The 17,021-nt window shown below is 42.2% G+C and overlaps 1 protein-coding gene across 2 annotated transcripts in view; it reads left to right on the forward strand.

Moving 5' to 3' along the window:
- TRIM8 (tripartite motif containing 8) overlaps positions 1 to 16,774 on the forward strand; it is a 37,822-nt gene extending 21,048 nt beyond the window's left edge. For both annotated transcript variants that reach the window (XM_053450398.1, XM_053450399.1), the window contains exons 3-7: positions 7,269 to 7,364; positions 12,460 to 12,693; positions 14,301 to 14,332; positions 15,201 to 15,316; positions 15,796 to 16,774. In XM_053450398.1, coding sequence (XP_053306373.1) covers positions 7,269 to 7,364; positions 12,460 to 12,693; positions 14,301 to 14,332; positions 15,201 to 15,316; positions 15,796 to 16,403 — 1,086 coding nt within the window. In that variant the 3' untranslated portion in view covers positions 16,404 to 16,774. The remainder of the gene's footprint in view (positions 1 to 7,268; positions 7,365 to 12,459; positions 12,694 to 14,300; positions 14,333 to 15,200; positions 15,317 to 15,795) is intronic.
- Positions 16,775 to 17,021: the final 247 nt, after the last annotated feature.

The raw sequence follows: 17,021 nt of genomic DNA on the forward strand, positions 1-17,021 counted from the left end.
TTTTCTAGGATTTTTCCAGACACTTTTTCTTTATTATAATAGAAGCGTGGAAAATCTTGCAGCCAAAGACTAGTAAAGGGGCTGTCTGGCTCATGGATTTCATTTATTGATTTTTTTTTGTCAAGCCGCTGACAAATCTGGGAAAATTCTCTAAATGAAGCAACCTTTGGAACTATGAGATCCTTGCTTTCTTGTGTTAACCAACTGGCTTTAGACAATCTCGCTGCATTATGCAGGACCAGCCCGACCTTTCCACAAGGGAAGCTCACCATACATCATACATCATACATCATAACGCGTAAATAAATCCGGTGAATAAATCTTGTGATATAAGCCTGTGAAACAGGCCAAATGTGTCTGGTCTGGGGAAGGGGCTTCTCTTCTCAAAGGGCATTGTCCATAATGTATAATGAAGAAATAAAATCTCTATTATCTATTTTTCAATTAGGAATATTGGAGGCTTATGTATAAAGGGCATTTCAGGTGCAAAGTGGCCAGTTACTATAGCAACCGGTGGAATATCCCCGCTGATTGCTCCACTTATACCACTTTGCATTGCTCTTTATACATAACCCCCATTGTGTTAAATCGTCCGCTAAGCAGGATCCCAACATTTCTTTTTCCAGGACATATGCAATTTTCATGTATTGCTGACCGGCGCGTGTAAAGCGCGTCCCTGCTGTATGTATAAACTCCGAGAAGTCAAATGGTCTCTCTATTACAGCAGATCTTCAAGTAAACCATGTAATAATATTAGCAAATATAAAAAGTATCTATTAAGAATCCCATTGCATGTGTTTAGGGGTTCAGGCATCATAGCTCCCTGTTCATTTCATCTGCATGATTATTCCTCTCCATTAATCTCACCTCTAATAGTAGGCTGTCTGAACCCTATTCTTTCGACCTGCATGATTATTCCTCCCCGTTGGGACTGGGGTAGATGGCGCTTACCTTTGTGTGTGTGTGTGTGTGTGTGTGTGTGTGTGTGTGTGTATATATATATAAATTATAAACACACATTTATAATAGACAAATGTGTTGCTAGAGGTAAAAGACTTAAACCTTTTCTACTTTAATAAATGGCAGTCTTTATTGGTAGTTAACATTTAGGCCATATGTCTTTCCATTTAACATCCATCAATAACTCCGATTTAGTATTTTTTTAATACTCCCTACAAAGTAACATTCTAATTCTCTTATATAAGTGAAGTCTAACCACGTGCTAGAATAACTATTTGGTATTATTATTATTATTATTCTCTTACATGTTTAGGGGTGGGTTAGGAAGAAAACCATAAGGTCTGTGCATACATATCATAGATTTTCTACCTGGGCATTGTCGCCTGCCGCCCCTCCATAGTGCGGAAGGACTGTATCGGCTCAGCACAGACCTCCATACTATTAATGGGAGATCAGTGATCTCCCCTTTAATCGACACACTGAGTAGTGGTGCTGCAAGGAGCCTGAGGGTTCCTGTTATGTTGCAGAGGGGCTTCCGTCCCCCATGGATCTGCCGCCCTAGGCCAAAATACATCGCCAGTGATAGGTTGTGCACTGAAGAACAAGAAGGCATGCGAGTTCAGTAAAGCAACTTTATTCACTTAATGTCTGTAGAACAATGATATAAAAATAACACTTTTAATATAAGTAGGCTTGCTTTATGGTTTTCTTAAGTAAAAGGAGGAGAAAAAAAAACAACTTTACTGACACTTTAACATTTGAACTCTCCCTCAAAAAGAAATTAGCTATTTACCGTCGTTGGCACATACACTAAATTCTAATCCCATGACTTCGACGTAAAATATGCTACATTTAAATAGTAATTGCCTGTGGGATAAATCAGACACTTTCAGCAGAAAGCCCTCCAGCGGGATATGACTCTTGTGTTATTGCATAAATGTATTACATCATCATGTATTACGAGGTTCCACCCTCCCTTTGGATATATGAACCTTAAATATTTATGGCTCGCTATATGAAGCATTTTGGATAGCAGAAGGCCTGGTACACGCCAGTTTTACATTTATAAACAGCTGCACAGTTTTACAGAACATACCTATCATGGTAGAAATGGGTGAGATGTTTAATCCGATCCCCTAATTTAACCTTCGGCGCCATTGCCTTTATCACCGTTGACTGATCTGCTGGGCCCTTCTTTCCGGAATACATTAAGTTACAATGAATACTAAGTAGCAAGATAGAGCTCACTTCAGTGTCCAGTTTATGGTAATAAACTATAATAACCAAGGTGAATCGTTACATTAGGTTAAGAGAGCCTTGCTTACAATCTAAAGGATCACCTTTCTAGTATCCTGCTTAATGTACAAACGATCACCTATCCAATATCCTCACTGTAATAAACGATCCCCTATCTAATATCCTGCTTACTTTATAAACGATCACCTATCTAATATCCTGCTTACTGTACAAACGATCACCTATCTAGTATCCTGCTTACTGTACAAACGATCACCTATCTAATCTGCTTACTGTACAAACAATCACCTATCCAATATCCTCACTGTAATAAACGATCACCTATCTAATATCCTGCTTACCGTACAAACGATCACCTATCTAATATCCTGCTTACCGTACAAACGATCACCTATCTAGTATCCTGCTTACTGTACAAACGATCACCTATCCAATATTCTCACTGTAACAAACGATCACCTATCTAGTATCCTGCTTACTGTAATAAACGATCACCTATCTAATATCCTGCTTGCTGTAATAAACGATCACCTATCTAGTATCCAGTTCGCTGTATAAACGATCACCTATAGAGTATCCGGCTTACTTTAATAAACGATTGCCTATCTGTTATATTGCACATTGTATAATGTGATATTGTATGATTCAGTATCATGCCTACGGCACGCTGCATCACCTGTTTAGCATTTTGATGCCCTGTACACGGCAAGATACAGTTAACTTCCTGATATGTTGCATGACATTTAATCGTATATTAAATACCCTGCCTGAGCAGATATATGCTGCCCTTTAAATTGGACTTTCTGATTGTACCATTTATATGGCAAATATCCGATATGCAGCTTGATGATTGGGTTTCCTCCTTTCTTGCAGTATATGGCACATACGTACAGTATAGGGTGTGTGTATACACCCTGGCCCATCTGTACATGTTGCAAAGGCTGCATATTTTGGAAACTCAATCCACTCTCCTCCCTCGCAGGGAGCTACTTTCCCAGATGACAAAATAAATGACTTCTGGCACGTCCCACCCTGCCAGGCCCTTTCGTTCTAGCGGAGCTTGTCAAAATACATTTTTATGTGCGACCGAGAACCCTTTCCATGGAGAACACATCTGGCAGACAAGGTCAGAGCTTTCGAAATCCTCGCCACTAGCACCTCGGTAATAAAAGGTTTTTGATAGCATTGTCTGAAATCAAATCACAGCTTCTTTTTATAAATGAGAGCGCACATTGCTGCCATTGCACATCACACATCTGCAAGCCCCATCTGTACCATGGAAAGGACTGCTTTCCAAACATGCTTTCCTGCCAGCATTTTTTTTTCTAGGGCCATGGTGTCAGATGTTGAGGGTTGCAACAAAGCTAGCTGATACAAATGATCATATAACACCCCCCACCCCTGTGCCGCAGTTCCTTTTCTTAATGCCCCCCCTCCGCCAGCAGTTAAAATGGCTTGTTTCATCCCCATAAGTTTGTTCGGCCTTTTATACAAAAACAAAACTGATAATTTTTTTTTTGCTAGATCTTTGATGTCTAAATTGGGTTTTCATGACATACTTGGCTTAGACCTCAAAAAAAGAGACTTCCTTCTTTATTAATCTGTTTAGCCTTTTTTTTCGTAATAATCTCAAAATTGATGCTCAATTGTTTTGTTTTTTTTTTGTTTGTTGTTTTTCCTCTTCTCCATTTTACTTTTTGCTGCTAACATCCGGAGGAGGCAGCTGCTTTCTGCCGGGATTAAGGCTGAGCACTTTACAGCAGATCTGCTCAGAATCTGCTGTGGGCATCGTGCCCTGACACGCTTTGGCTTCGGCAGATATGCATCACAACTGTGCCCTACTCGCTTTAATTTCGTCAAATTGAATGAGATCTAAAAAAATAAATCTCTGGCACTGGCCTTTTTTTCTTTTTTTCTTTTTTTTTTTATAGTCAAAGAATAAAGTTGAATAAAGGAGTGATATCGCTCAAAAGATTGGGGTCACTTAAAAATGTCCTTGTTTTTAAAAGAAAAGCAAATTTTGTCCAATAAAATAACATGGATCAGAAATCAAGCGCAGACAGGGTTAATGTTGTAAATGACTATTGTAGCTGGAAATGGCTGATTTTAATGAAATATCTTCATAGGCGTACAGAGGCCCTTTATCACTCCCATCACTCCTGTGCTCCAATGGCCCTTTATCACTCCTATCACTCCCGTGTTCCAATGGCCCTTTATCACTCCTATCACTCCCGTGTTCCAATGGCCCTTTATCACTCCCATCACTCCTGTGTTCCAATGGCCCTTTATCACTCCCATCACTCCTGTGTTCCAATAGCATGTTGTGTTCGTTGATCCAAGTTTAAGTTTAAAAAGCTAATTGATCATCAGAAAAACCTTTGGCAATTATGTTACAGTTAGAAATGTCCTTGTTTTCCATGGAAAATAAACAGCCAAGCGACTGCAAACCTTTGAACGGTTGTGTATGTAAGTGGTGCTCTGCTGGGAAACTGTCAAGGATTTCTAAGAACAGTCTCTATATCTTGAACTTGTTATTGCTGGTAAAGTTTTATTATTGGCCTCAAAGTCAAAACAGTACTGGCTTTACATATTTTTTTTCCAAGATTATCCCCAGTATTATGACTTTTTCCTCCTCATATCAAAATCAATAAAATTATCCATTTGTTGTACCAGCCCAAAAGTAAATAGTTTGGTAAGACATAAAAAATAGTTCGTAACATAACAATTTTCACTTTATTGTAACAAAAGGTAAGGAGGGCCCTACTCAAATGAGCTTACAATCTAGAAGACTCGTCTGGCATACAAAGGAGTTAAAAGATAAAAGGTACAGTCAGCCAAGGCTATCTTCAGATGTGCATAATCAAAATGATCTAAATAAAGCTGACTAAGGTATCCATTATTCTTAGCAGTGATCATCTGAGCATGGCTTCCTCCGGAGAGAAATAAATCATAGGAAGGACTCTTGAGATGAAATTGTAAATTGTCATTATGTAAATAAGGAGAATACATTTCCTTGCGTCTGTGTTTGCAGATCTTAGAGGTTAGACGGTGCATGGCTTCTATATCATAAGGGACCTTGCAGCGTTTTTAGTAGATTGGACAGAGCGCTTTTGAATCAGGAGTGTCGAATTCCGGGCCTTGAGGACCACGGGGCCCCAACCAGTATTGCGGTAAATCCATGCTTTGAGCGCAAAGTGATTTATCGGCTCAAACCGTTGTGATTGAGCTGCCAGAGCTCATGCTGGGATAACTGGAAAATCTGTTCTGGTTCTGGCCCTTGAGGCCTGGAGTTTGACAGCCCTGCTTTAAATGATGTTTCTAGGGTTAGAAGGAGGCGGTTCCCCTTCTCGTTTGTAGAAAGTGAATACCTGGGAACTTTTGGACTCCGGCTACCCGGAGCCTAACTGTACATCACGCGGCCAGGACTACCCGCAGACGTCAGTGGAAACACCCCGGTTTAAGGGGGAGTGAGGCATGTCTGCACCCTGGTCTCACAACCCAAAAGATTCGGGGGTGAACCGGAGAAGGGACACTTCTCCCAGAGTCACCGGACAATACCCGGAGAGTTCCTAGATGCCTATAAGCTACTGTAGAGGTCATTGAGTACATTTGGAAATGGCTTCTATGAGAGCCACCAACAAACATCCCGAGTATTCCTGTTTATATAAACCTTTGTTTCGAACCCAATTCTCTTTGTTCTCGTCTGTGTTTTGATGCCTCCTCCTTCCTGAACTCGGAACGCTGCGATATACTTTTTATACGCGGCTTGGTCTATATAGTTTGCCCAGCTTGAAACCGATCTTTTTATTTTCTTCTTTCAGCCTTCTTAGTAGACTCACAAATTATTTAGGGGCACTTGGAATACGAGATGCGTCGGCATCGGTTTCTCTCCAAAGTCTTCTAAAAGATAGAGCAACTGTTTAACAGAGCTTTATTTTGGTAACACTTTTATGTTTTATTTAGCATTGACAGTTTCTATGGCAACAGCCTATCAGTGCATGATTGTGTGTCATGGTTATGGGTTATGAATGAGGCAAAATGTGATGCTTGGACTTTAATAAGAACTAGGAATGTAGAATGCTGCAAAGAAGTCTTCCTCCGTCCTGCTTTTTATACGTAAAAGTGGGTGATGCCGTACCACAGCTGGTGTTCGCAGATAGGTGCGGACAATCATGTGAAACGGTTCTTTTTTTTTTTTTGCAGTTTCTGTGCACCTGGAGTTTGCAGATGAATGATAAAATCCCCGGGGGGTTGGCAGGATGTCAAAATTGCCATTTCAAGGGTGCAATCAGTCATTCAAAAAGGTCACTTGTTGCCTGTCCCTTAACGAAAAGCAGAGAATACAACTGGGATTCCAGCAGCTGTGGACTGCGACTCGCATGCGACAAAGCCGGTCTACTGGAACGAGCCTATTAGGCTGGCTAGACTCATGAGAGTTGCAATCCGCAGCGGCTGTAATGCTAAATGTTAATGTAGATACTAGAGAATATAGGAGTACGGCAAGGGTTTGGTATCTCCAGATCGCTGGCTGCGAATATCATGAGCAGATGTGAGGATACAGAATTTGTAGTTGGCTCAAGGCGTTCTGGGTGCTTTTTTTTTTTTTTTTTTCACCCTACGAGGATCATATTGAAGATTAACATGTTCAAAAACAATTGAAAAGTTAAAAAAAAACCTGCCGCTTGCGTCGGCTGATGTGACGGGCACATAGCTCATGGGCCAACGGCTGTTTTTAACGCCGTTTTTCGTTCTGACTCAGCCAGGCCTAATTTGTCATCCAGAAACCATGATAATATTAGTGTGACGTGAATGTTGTACTAATGTAATATTACCTCTGCCCTGCAAAAACACACCAAAAAATTGGCCTGTAGAACTTGTTGGTTATTTCTTTTAAATGATGTCCGTGTAAAATACAATTATTTTAGCCACCTTCAGACCGGAGGATAGGGTACTTTGTAGTCCTGTTACGGCTGGGACGTTATCACTTGGTTTGGGGGCACGCATTTTGCTTAGCTTTATTTTTACGTATGCGTCTTTTCATTCTTTCGCAGAAAATGCTAATGAAGCAGCAGGATCGTCTGGAAGAACGGGAGCAGGACATCGAAGATCAGCTCTACAAACTGGAATCTGACAAGAGACTTGTGGAGGTATGTGCCCTTCGATAACGACAGCGTCTCTTGTTATGGGGAGGGTCATCTCCCCATTTCTGCTTGGCCCACCATATCTGCTCCAGCTGAAACCAATTACAACCAAAGTCCGATAGAGTCCGGGAAGTTTGTTACAACTTACTGCTTGAGCCGATACGGGGATTCCAATGGGATTCTTCACGCTCAATAGAGAAAATGATTTGGCAATTTATTCAGAGATTATCAGCTAAAAAAAAATGATCACCAAGTCAAAATTCTATTAAAAGTATCTAATGTCTCGGATGGTAACGGTGACCAAGTTGGGACATACTTAGAATTCACATGTTTCGGCTATTAGCCGCAGGGCCAGCAGTGTTTATGCAATCTGTGTAGTTCAGCTACTTTCCCAAGTGAAACAAATCTTTCTTAAGGGCTCCTCTGCTGTCGTACCTGACCCTAAGGAAACCGCGCACACAAAGAAAAGCATCCATTTCCATCCACTGCCTACATTTTCTCCATTGTTAACTTCCAGGACGCGTTCCTCGGCAACTGTCATTATCATCCATAATTGACGACGGTTTGAGCTAGAGACTATTATCTACAGGAACAGAAATAGGGCATCACCAAATTTGCTATTTAAATTAATGTGAATTGGTGAAAAGCAATTAATTTCAGCTGTCACCGATACAATGATGTGATCTGAATAGGCAGAAAGAAAAAAAATCTTCACGCAACCAAACTGGGGAAATCATGGCACCTAATGGCCGAAGGAAAACCCAGTGTGCTGGAGAAAAGCCTGAGAAGTCAACCTGCTTGTGGTGGAATTTATGCGATAGAATTAATTATGAAAAATAATGACAGTAGAAAGATTTCAAAATCGGGGGGGGGGACCCCCCAATGAAGTTTAAGCCCTGAGCATTGGGTGCTATATAATACATTAACAGCGATTTAAACTTGAGTAAGCAACCAATCAGGAAGGGGGAGATCAACTGCATACTGAATGACATCATCATGTGGATGTAAGAGGCAGAAAATGCAAATACACATTTTTTACAGTCAACATACTGACTGTTATTGGTATTCTGATTAGTGTATAACAAAAAGAGTAAGATTTTAATTAATGTTTTCGGACAGCTGCATGTCGGCTACTTGTATGAGTTCTCGCTCGGTTATCTGAGCCCCAATCTACTAGACAAATACCCGGACTCCTTATCATACTGCCTGTGAGAAACAATAGAATGGCTGAATCTAAATCACCCAGCCGTACACTTTGACTAATGAAAGTCTATAGATTAACGGACTTCATTAGCTTTGCCATAAAGAACTGGCTCAGTGTGGTGTTTGAACAGCGAAAGTCACTCAAAACATCACATGACCAGGCCCGGACTGGCCATCGGGCACACCGGGCATTTGCCCGGTGGGCCGGTCCACGGCAGGGCCGCATTGACATAGGGGCTGATGGAGCTGCAGCTCCAGGCCCCTACCCTACCAACTGCGACCGGGTCCGCCACTCTAAGGGGCCGGGAAGTCCCCACCAAGGCCGGCCTTACGGGTCTGCGGCCGCACAGGGCTTAAATTAAAACATCGGGGTTTTTTTTTCTACTTTATTTAACATGGAGGCTTTTAAATAAAGTTGGAAAAAAAAAACCCCGATGTTTTAATTTAAACCCTGTGCGGCCGCAGACCCGTAAGGACGGCCCTGGTGGGGGCTTCCCGGCCCCTTAGGGCAGGGCCGACCTTTGGGGTGTGCGAGCGCACAGGGCGCCACACTCCAGGGGGCGGCCGCTCATCAGGGGGTGCTAACTTGCGGCACCCGGCACCCCTCCAGAGACGGACAGTAATGTCCGCCGCTGGAGGAGCAGGCTCGCAAGGGAACGGTATCGGAGGTCTTTAACAGACCTCCGGTTCCCTTGAGTGATTTTAAGCCGGGTTCAACCCGGCTTAAAATCACTCAAGGGAGCCGGAGGTCTGTTAAAGACCTCCGATACCGCTCCCTTGTGATCCGCGCGGCAACAGCTGTTGTACGCCGGGGTTTGTTTTCAGGTCCCGGCGCACAACACTGAAGCCGCGCCCACCGCTGTCCGTGCCCTCTGACCCGGAAGAAGACAGAGAAGACAGAAGAACTGAAGAAGAGGAAAAGAAGCTGAAAGAAGAAAGGAAAGGTAGGAAAGCATTAAGTGAGAGTGGATTGGTATGTGTGTGGATCAGTATATATGTGTGGATTGGTATATATGTGTGGATTGTTGTATGTGTGTGGATTGGTGTATACGTGTGGATTGGTGTATACGTGTGGATTGGTGTATACGTGTGGATTGGTGTATACGTGTGGATTGGTGTATGTGTGTGGATTGGTGTATGTGTGTGGATTGGTGTATGTGTGTGGATTGGTGTATGTGTGTGGATTGGTACATGTGTGTGGATTGGTATATATGTGTGGATTGGTATATACGTGTGGATTGGTGTGTATGTGTGTGGATTGGTGTATGTGTGTGGATTGGTGTATGTGTGTGGATTGGTGTATGTGTGTGGATTGGTATGTGTGTGTGGATTGGTATGTGTGTGTGGATTGGTGTGTACGTGTGGATTGGTATGTGTGTGTGGATTGGTGTATACGTGTGGATTGGTATGTGTGTGTGGATTGGTGTATACGTGTGGATTGGTGTATACGTGTGGATTGGTATATGTGTGTGGATTGGTATATGTGTGTGGATTGGTATATATGTGTGGATTGGTGTATACGTGTGGATTGGTGTATATGTGTGGATTGGTGTATGTGTGTGGATTGGTGTATATGTGTGGATTGGTATATGTGTGTGGATTGGTATATATGTGTGGATTGGTATACGTGTGGATTGGTAAGTGTGTGAGAGTGATGGGTGTTATGCTGTACCATTTCCAATGTATTTTTCATTATATAATTATGCTCTAAAAGTACATCATAACTCCCATCACTCTATACTGTTCCATACAGTGGCAGAGCTGGGAAGCAGAGGCCTTGCACCCCCACCGCAGGACTCCTGAAAGGTAAGTGAACTTCAAAGAGGGAGAGGGTAGATAGTTAGGAGGGGGTAGTTGCGGCGGGCTTAAGGGGCTCTGCGTTAATGCGGCCATGTAGGACCAGTCAGTCCAGTCCTGACTGGGCCTATTTTAAGGTGGGGGCCTGGAGCTGCAGCTCCATCAGCCCCTAAGTCAATCCTGCCCTGGCACAGGCGCGGTCGCAGTTGCTGCTTGCTCCGGCAACAAGGTAAGTAGGGTGAGGGAGGGGGGTGCAGTGAAAAGGGGCAGAGGGGGGTTAGATAGTGAGAAAGGGGGAGGGGATAGATAGAGGCGGTACATATTGAGAAGTGGGGAAGGGGGTTACATAGTGAGAAGGGGCAGATAAGATGAAGAGAGGGGGTAGTGTGAATGCGAATGAGAATGAATGAATAAATGTGTGGAGGAGTTGTGTGAATGCGTATGACAATGAATTTATGTGAGGATGAATTGCTTGATTTGTGAGACTGCATTAATGAATGTGTTAATGATTTGTCTGAATGATTAAATGCAAAGGTGGTACATGAAGGGTGGGCTGTAACAATAAATAAATAAATAAATAAATATGGGCTGCTCAGGCTTAAATGCCCGGGCCTATTTTTTGTCCCAGTCCGGGCCTGCACATGACTGACAACAATTGCGTCCTCCAGGTCTGCAGATGAATGAGGTTTATTGAAACCTGATAAAACCTGTTTTTTTGTCAATGCCCGAATACAGCAAAAGCTCTTTAAATGATGTCAATCCAATTATTAGTTCCTGGATGGAATTTGGTTCAAATTCAGAAGTTTCACTGAGCTCTGCTACCAAATAGGTTCTACCAGACTGTAGCGAAATCATGGCTGTAGGTCTAATTTAGGCATGAATGTATGAAGTCCAGAACATTTTACCTCACCTGTTGTTTCTGTAAGTCATATTGTTATGTTACATACTACTTGTTATGTTCTGTCTACCCATTGTACAGCGCTATGGAATTTGATGGCGCTATATAAAACAATAAATCATAATAATTTTACTTGGGAGCAAATCTTGTAAGTAGTCGCTTTCTTCCGGAAGAGCTCTGTGCATGCTTAGGCCTTGAGCCATGAACGCCATTGTCATTCTTGTATGCGCATGCAGATGGTATGACAGACTGCACAATGACGCTCGTCCTGCCCCGCTTTGTGTAAAGCTTGGAGCTATAAGCTGACGCGTGATTCCGGAAATATCTTTCTGTACAACTCCCATTACCCGATCCTGGCCCTAGACTAGGTACAGAAGGAATAGAATCTGATAAGAAACAGAACTTTTTGTACAATATGTCTTCCATCTTCTACCTCCACATAAAAATCAATGCCAACCTGTTCTAGAACCCTTCCCTTTCATGATGACTACTTTGTCCTTCAATGTTACTGAATTGAATGCTGGCATACCTTAATAAATTTGATGTTTTCCATGATTTCTAATGGTGTGCACTAAATAAACAGTCTGTCTTATAACACATTCATAGAGATTTGCCCGATTTTTCAGAATCTGGCGGAATGCGTGGGACCTGTTCTGTCGTGAATCTAGTTACAAACCTTACGCAAGATACGCAGTTTCCACCGCTCGGGATTTATCGCCGTGGTAGGAACGGACAATGTGGTTTAGAGCGCTCAGATCACGCTCTTTGTTTAATGGATGTTTTCATTACAGCAGCTCTTCAGGTGCTGAATGCCAGGAAAAAAAACAAAAAGTCTGCCCTGAATAGGTTTTTGTTCCTGTGATTCCAAACATTTTGCTTAATCTTAAATTTTAAAGGCCAAAAAAATAAATCAGAGGTCCTACCTTTCCTCCCAATATCCGACCCTGCCATGTGTGCCATGAACTGCAAAAATATATCAGAAAACCAAAAAAGACTCGAAATGACTTAAATATGTTTTGTGATTTTAAAGTTCGCTTGTCGCTTCTTTGTCCATTGACTTCAACAGAAGCTTATTTCTAGATCTTACAATCTAGAACCTTGCAATTTACCAGACCCTCTGCCACCGATCCCGTGAGTTCGGTCCCCAACGTAATATTTTCTTTTCGGAGTACAATCGAACTCTGTTTCTGTTTTATCTTCCAGGAAAAAGTCAATCAGCTGAAGGACGAGGTCCGTCTGCAGTACGAGAAGTTGCACCAAATTTTGGATGAGGACCTGAGGAAAACAATGGACATTCTGGATAAAGCTCAGGCCAAGTTCTGCAATGACAACGCAGCACAGATTCTGCAGCTGAATGAACGTATGCAAGAGGCCAAAAAACTACTGAGCTCTGTGCAGGTCATGTTTGACAAAACAGAGGATATCAACTTCATGAAGGTATGTATGCATGCCTGGAGGTCTTCTGGATTTAACCCCGAGTCTCCAGATGAAGCCCTACTCTGGGACTGTGCCATTTTGTACTTTTTTTCCTCCATGGCCACCATCTGCCCACTTCCCTCCCAATCACCACCCATTAAAGACACCCTGGGGCTGTTCTTGACACACAGCTAGCCCTGTCCCATCATTAACCGACTCCCCAGAAGGGTAGTATACCCAAGGGAGTACATCAGACAATCAGTAATTGGGGTTTTGCTTCCTTGGTGCCCCCCATTTCAATATGGTTTGTTACACTCAAGATGCTTGTAGAGATACATTGTAGGTTACATCTGAACGGTTGCTCTGATGCAAAGTTTGGAAGTGGTCTTGTGGACAATTGCCATGTCTCATGTCTTTGTATTAATGTATAAAAATGCAGAATCTAAATAGAGCATGTAACGAGGGTGGTAGAAGTATGGGGGAAACCTTTAGTGGAAGAACAGTGAAGGAATAGAAGAAATCCTGTTTTGTGCATAAAGTAAGAATAAATAAAAATGATTTCTGCTATCACAATATATGTTCCTATGTGGAAACAAACCCCATGAATTGTTACTTTATGTTATATGGTGCCTGAATATCGGGAGCCAGGGGGATTCAGAGAGGTGAGACAAAGATGCAGAGTTCCCAGACTTGGATCCAAAACAAGAAGGATGAACATTTTATTTATGGTCACCAATTCCTTGATAATGTCATCTACTGTTGATTGTTTTACCAAGTTTCACCAGCACCGCTGATAATATTATGTTTAGGTGTCTCATTTAGCAAAAGCTGGATCAGAAAAGTTCCCAACTATAAACTGGAACTAGAATAACTGCAACTGGGGCCCTCCAGCCAACTGGGGCCCTCCACCCAACTGGGACCCTCCAGCCAACTGGGGCCCTCCAGCTGTTTAACTCCAACTCTTACAGTCCAATTTAGCTCCTACACAACCGAAGGACCACTGAGTGGTAGTTCTCTTCCACTCCTTTTGTTGTATTTTACAGATTGAAGCCTAATTATTAAGATTGTGAATGCCACGCTTGGATTTATTGTATTTATTTTTTAGGTGCAGCACTGCATACAGAAACTTGCGCTATATGCATGACTGTATCTTCTTTTAGTGCTGTCTACGCTGGTCAGCGACATCTGGAGCAAGTAGAATCACAGCACAAGCTCAAACTTGCATGCCTTATCTACAATGTATTCTATACACGGCCTCTGGCTCTTCTTCCTTCTGCCCCAGCCGGGACCCAACCCTTTCTCTGTTTTGTTAGACGGTTGTTATTTTTTCTGCTGAAAAACAAAAAAGAAATGCAAGCTGTTTTTCTTGATATAGAAAATATTCAACTTGTCATTAAGTATTGAACAAAAGGGAATTCTAGTTCTTCCTGTCCTGATTGTTTTTGTTCACTTTTGACAACAGTCTTAAAGAAAATAAAAAAAATAAAAAAATAATATATATATATACATACACCTAATCTATATGTTATTCTTAGGCAGAATCCTCCTAGCGAGCCAGTTGTCATCAGGATAATGCACGCTGTACATGCGCGGTTTCATCACTAACTAGCTTTTTGTTTGTTTCCTAGAATACCAAGTCTGTGAAAATCCTGATGGACAGGTAAGATTGCCGTTCCCGGTCAGCTCGTGTTGTTCTATTTTTTTTATTTGCTCGGCGGCTGTTTCCTCGGCAGTTTGTTTAGTCTGAATGATGGCGTGGATAGGAACAGAGGGCAAAGAATGATCAAGAGTAAATAAACTATATATATATATATATATATATATATATATATATATATTATCTTGTGACTCACAGGTAACAGAAAAAGGCAGAATTTTATTTTTAATTGTCTGCGTTTTGTGTTTCTGTAACTAGCCACAGCACCCTCTTTTCAAGCCCATGCATGTTTAAAAAAAAAAAAAAAAAAAAAAGATCCACAGAAATGAAACGGCCTAGGTCGAACATTATAAAAAGTGAAACAAACAGGATATGCGTCATAGAGATTTAAATAAATCTCAGAATCTGACATGAGCATCTTAGCTGTGGGCAAGCCAGCCTTCCAGAGCACAAGCTAAGTGGTGTCCTGTCAGACCCCAAGCTCTGCTCGGTTTGGATGAGAGGAGGCATTTTAGTTTTGACTCTTCCCGTTTCACCAGCCAACCCAAGCATCGTGCTCCAACTTAGGTGCTCACCAAGCTACATTGTTGCCTAGTATGTCATCGAAGGAACTACTTCTAGAACCTCCAGAGGAGGTGGTCATGGCAAACTGGTGTTCTTGAACTTCTCCAAAAATTCATGAAGCTGATGTTGTGTTGTTCTCCACTCAATTTTTCCATTGGCTTTCTGATGCAGGCATGCTGATGAGTGTAGACTCATTACAATGTTACAAAGCACATTGTATTTATTTTGACTTGTATTTGGGGAAAATGTGAGATGATGCTATTAAAAATGTTAACTTCTTGTTAAATGCTTTTTTTTGGTATCACAGAACTCAAAACTGCACTGGGGGCAGCCTCCCTCCACCTAAAATTGGACACCTGAACTCCAAACTCTTCCTGAATGAGATTGCCAAGAAGGAGAAGCAGCTGAGGAAAATGCTAGAAGGTATGTTACTAACAATCGCCTACATTGTAATCCGTAGAGTTGAAATATGTCTTTGCATTGAAGTGTGCATCAACTGGTGCACAAGGGGCTGAACAGTGTCGTTATTTCTTGTCAGAACACCTATAGGAATGGTTAATAGTTTTGAAAGAGATGAGGGCTGCTGCTCTGGCAATGGCTTTGACACAAATCCTAGTAATGAATGAGAAATCCCACAGTCTGCAACGTATTTACCTTCCATGCACCCCCAGCTGCCCTCTTCTTGCCTGCACCAAAAGGCACGTCCACAGGGGCATGGAGTTTGTGTAGTTCAGAGATGAAACTTCTCTTCATCACGTGACATGCATACTAGGCCATAGACCAGCTGTTGTCTCCAAGTGTTCGTCATTAAGACGTTCTCCCTCACAACATTAAATATATCCGATTCTATTTTGAAACTATGTGTGGACATTGTAAGCATGTTTGCTTTCTTCTCCTGTTAGGTCCGTTCAGCACCCCTGTGCCGTTCCTCCAGAGCATCCCTATGTACGCCTGCAATGTCAGCAGCTCAGGGGCAGAGAAGCGCAAGCATTCGGCCGCCTTCCCTGAAGGTAGCTTCCTTGACGCAGCATCCGGAACTGTTACAGGCCAGTATATGAGCCAGGGATCTTCCACTGGTGAAGGCCAGTCTGCACAACCCATGGTGCCTTGCAGCTCCACCCAGCACATCGTAGGACTTCCTAGTGGACCACAGCCTGTCCACTCCAATTCGGTCTTCAATCCCTCTCACTATCCGAACAGCACATCATCTCAACAATCTGTCCTCTCCCAGTACGGAGGACGCAAGATCCTTGTCTGTTCAGTGGACAACTGTTATTGTTCCTCTGTGTCCAACCATGGTGGCCACCAACCCTATCCTAGGTCTGGCCACTTCCCTTGGACAGTCTCTTCTCAAGAGTATTCTCATCCTCTTCCACCCACCCCTTCAGTAACTCAATCTCTTCCCGGACTCGCTGTCAGAGATTGGATTGATGCTTCCCAGCAGCATGGTCGCCAAGATTTCTATAGGGTCTATGGGCAGCCTGCCACTAAGCATTATGTTACCAGTTAACCACAGCGTGAGTTAGCCTTGCTACATATGCATTCAGAGGACAACCCTCTGAAATGGAACAACCTTAACCTCTTTAGTTACGGAAAACCCAATCCGCTACTGAATATGGTTAACATTGGATTTTTTTTCTTTTTCTTTGATTCCAGTTATTTTGGAGATGATGTATGCCCTGTTTTTTGTGTTGCCCCCTCCCCCCATCTACCAAAAGAACTTTACTTTTTTTTCCCTCTCTTAATGCTTTGTAGTTTCTGCCGATTTCTATCATTTGATGCAAACTGCTCTTGATGTTTCCTGTGTGTATTTCTTTTATTCCTTTGTTGTCGGTTTACTTTGTTGCTTTAGAAATAAACAAACTTTCATATGTGATAGAATGAGTTTTAAGTTAAAAGGCCACTTATCATGCAAACACTTTTTTTTTTTTTTTAAGTTTTCAGAGCAATGTAAATACACCGTGATCATAGAATACAGCAAAGTACAGAAAAAAAAAAGGGATGTAATATATTGCTTGTACGGGAATATTCCGCCTGTTCCATTATGGAACCTAGCAAAATAATAAGACCCAAAATGATAGATTTTTAGGATGGAACACAAAATAAAACTGATGATCATTTATTGTGA

Source organism: Spea bombifrons, chromosome 11, assembly GCF_027358695.1.
Source record: "Spea bombifrons isolate aSpeBom1 chromosome 11, aSpeBom1.2.pri, whole genome shotgun sequence".
NCBI lineage: Eukaryota > Metazoa > Chordata > Amphibia > Anura > Pelobatidae > Spea > Spea bombifrons.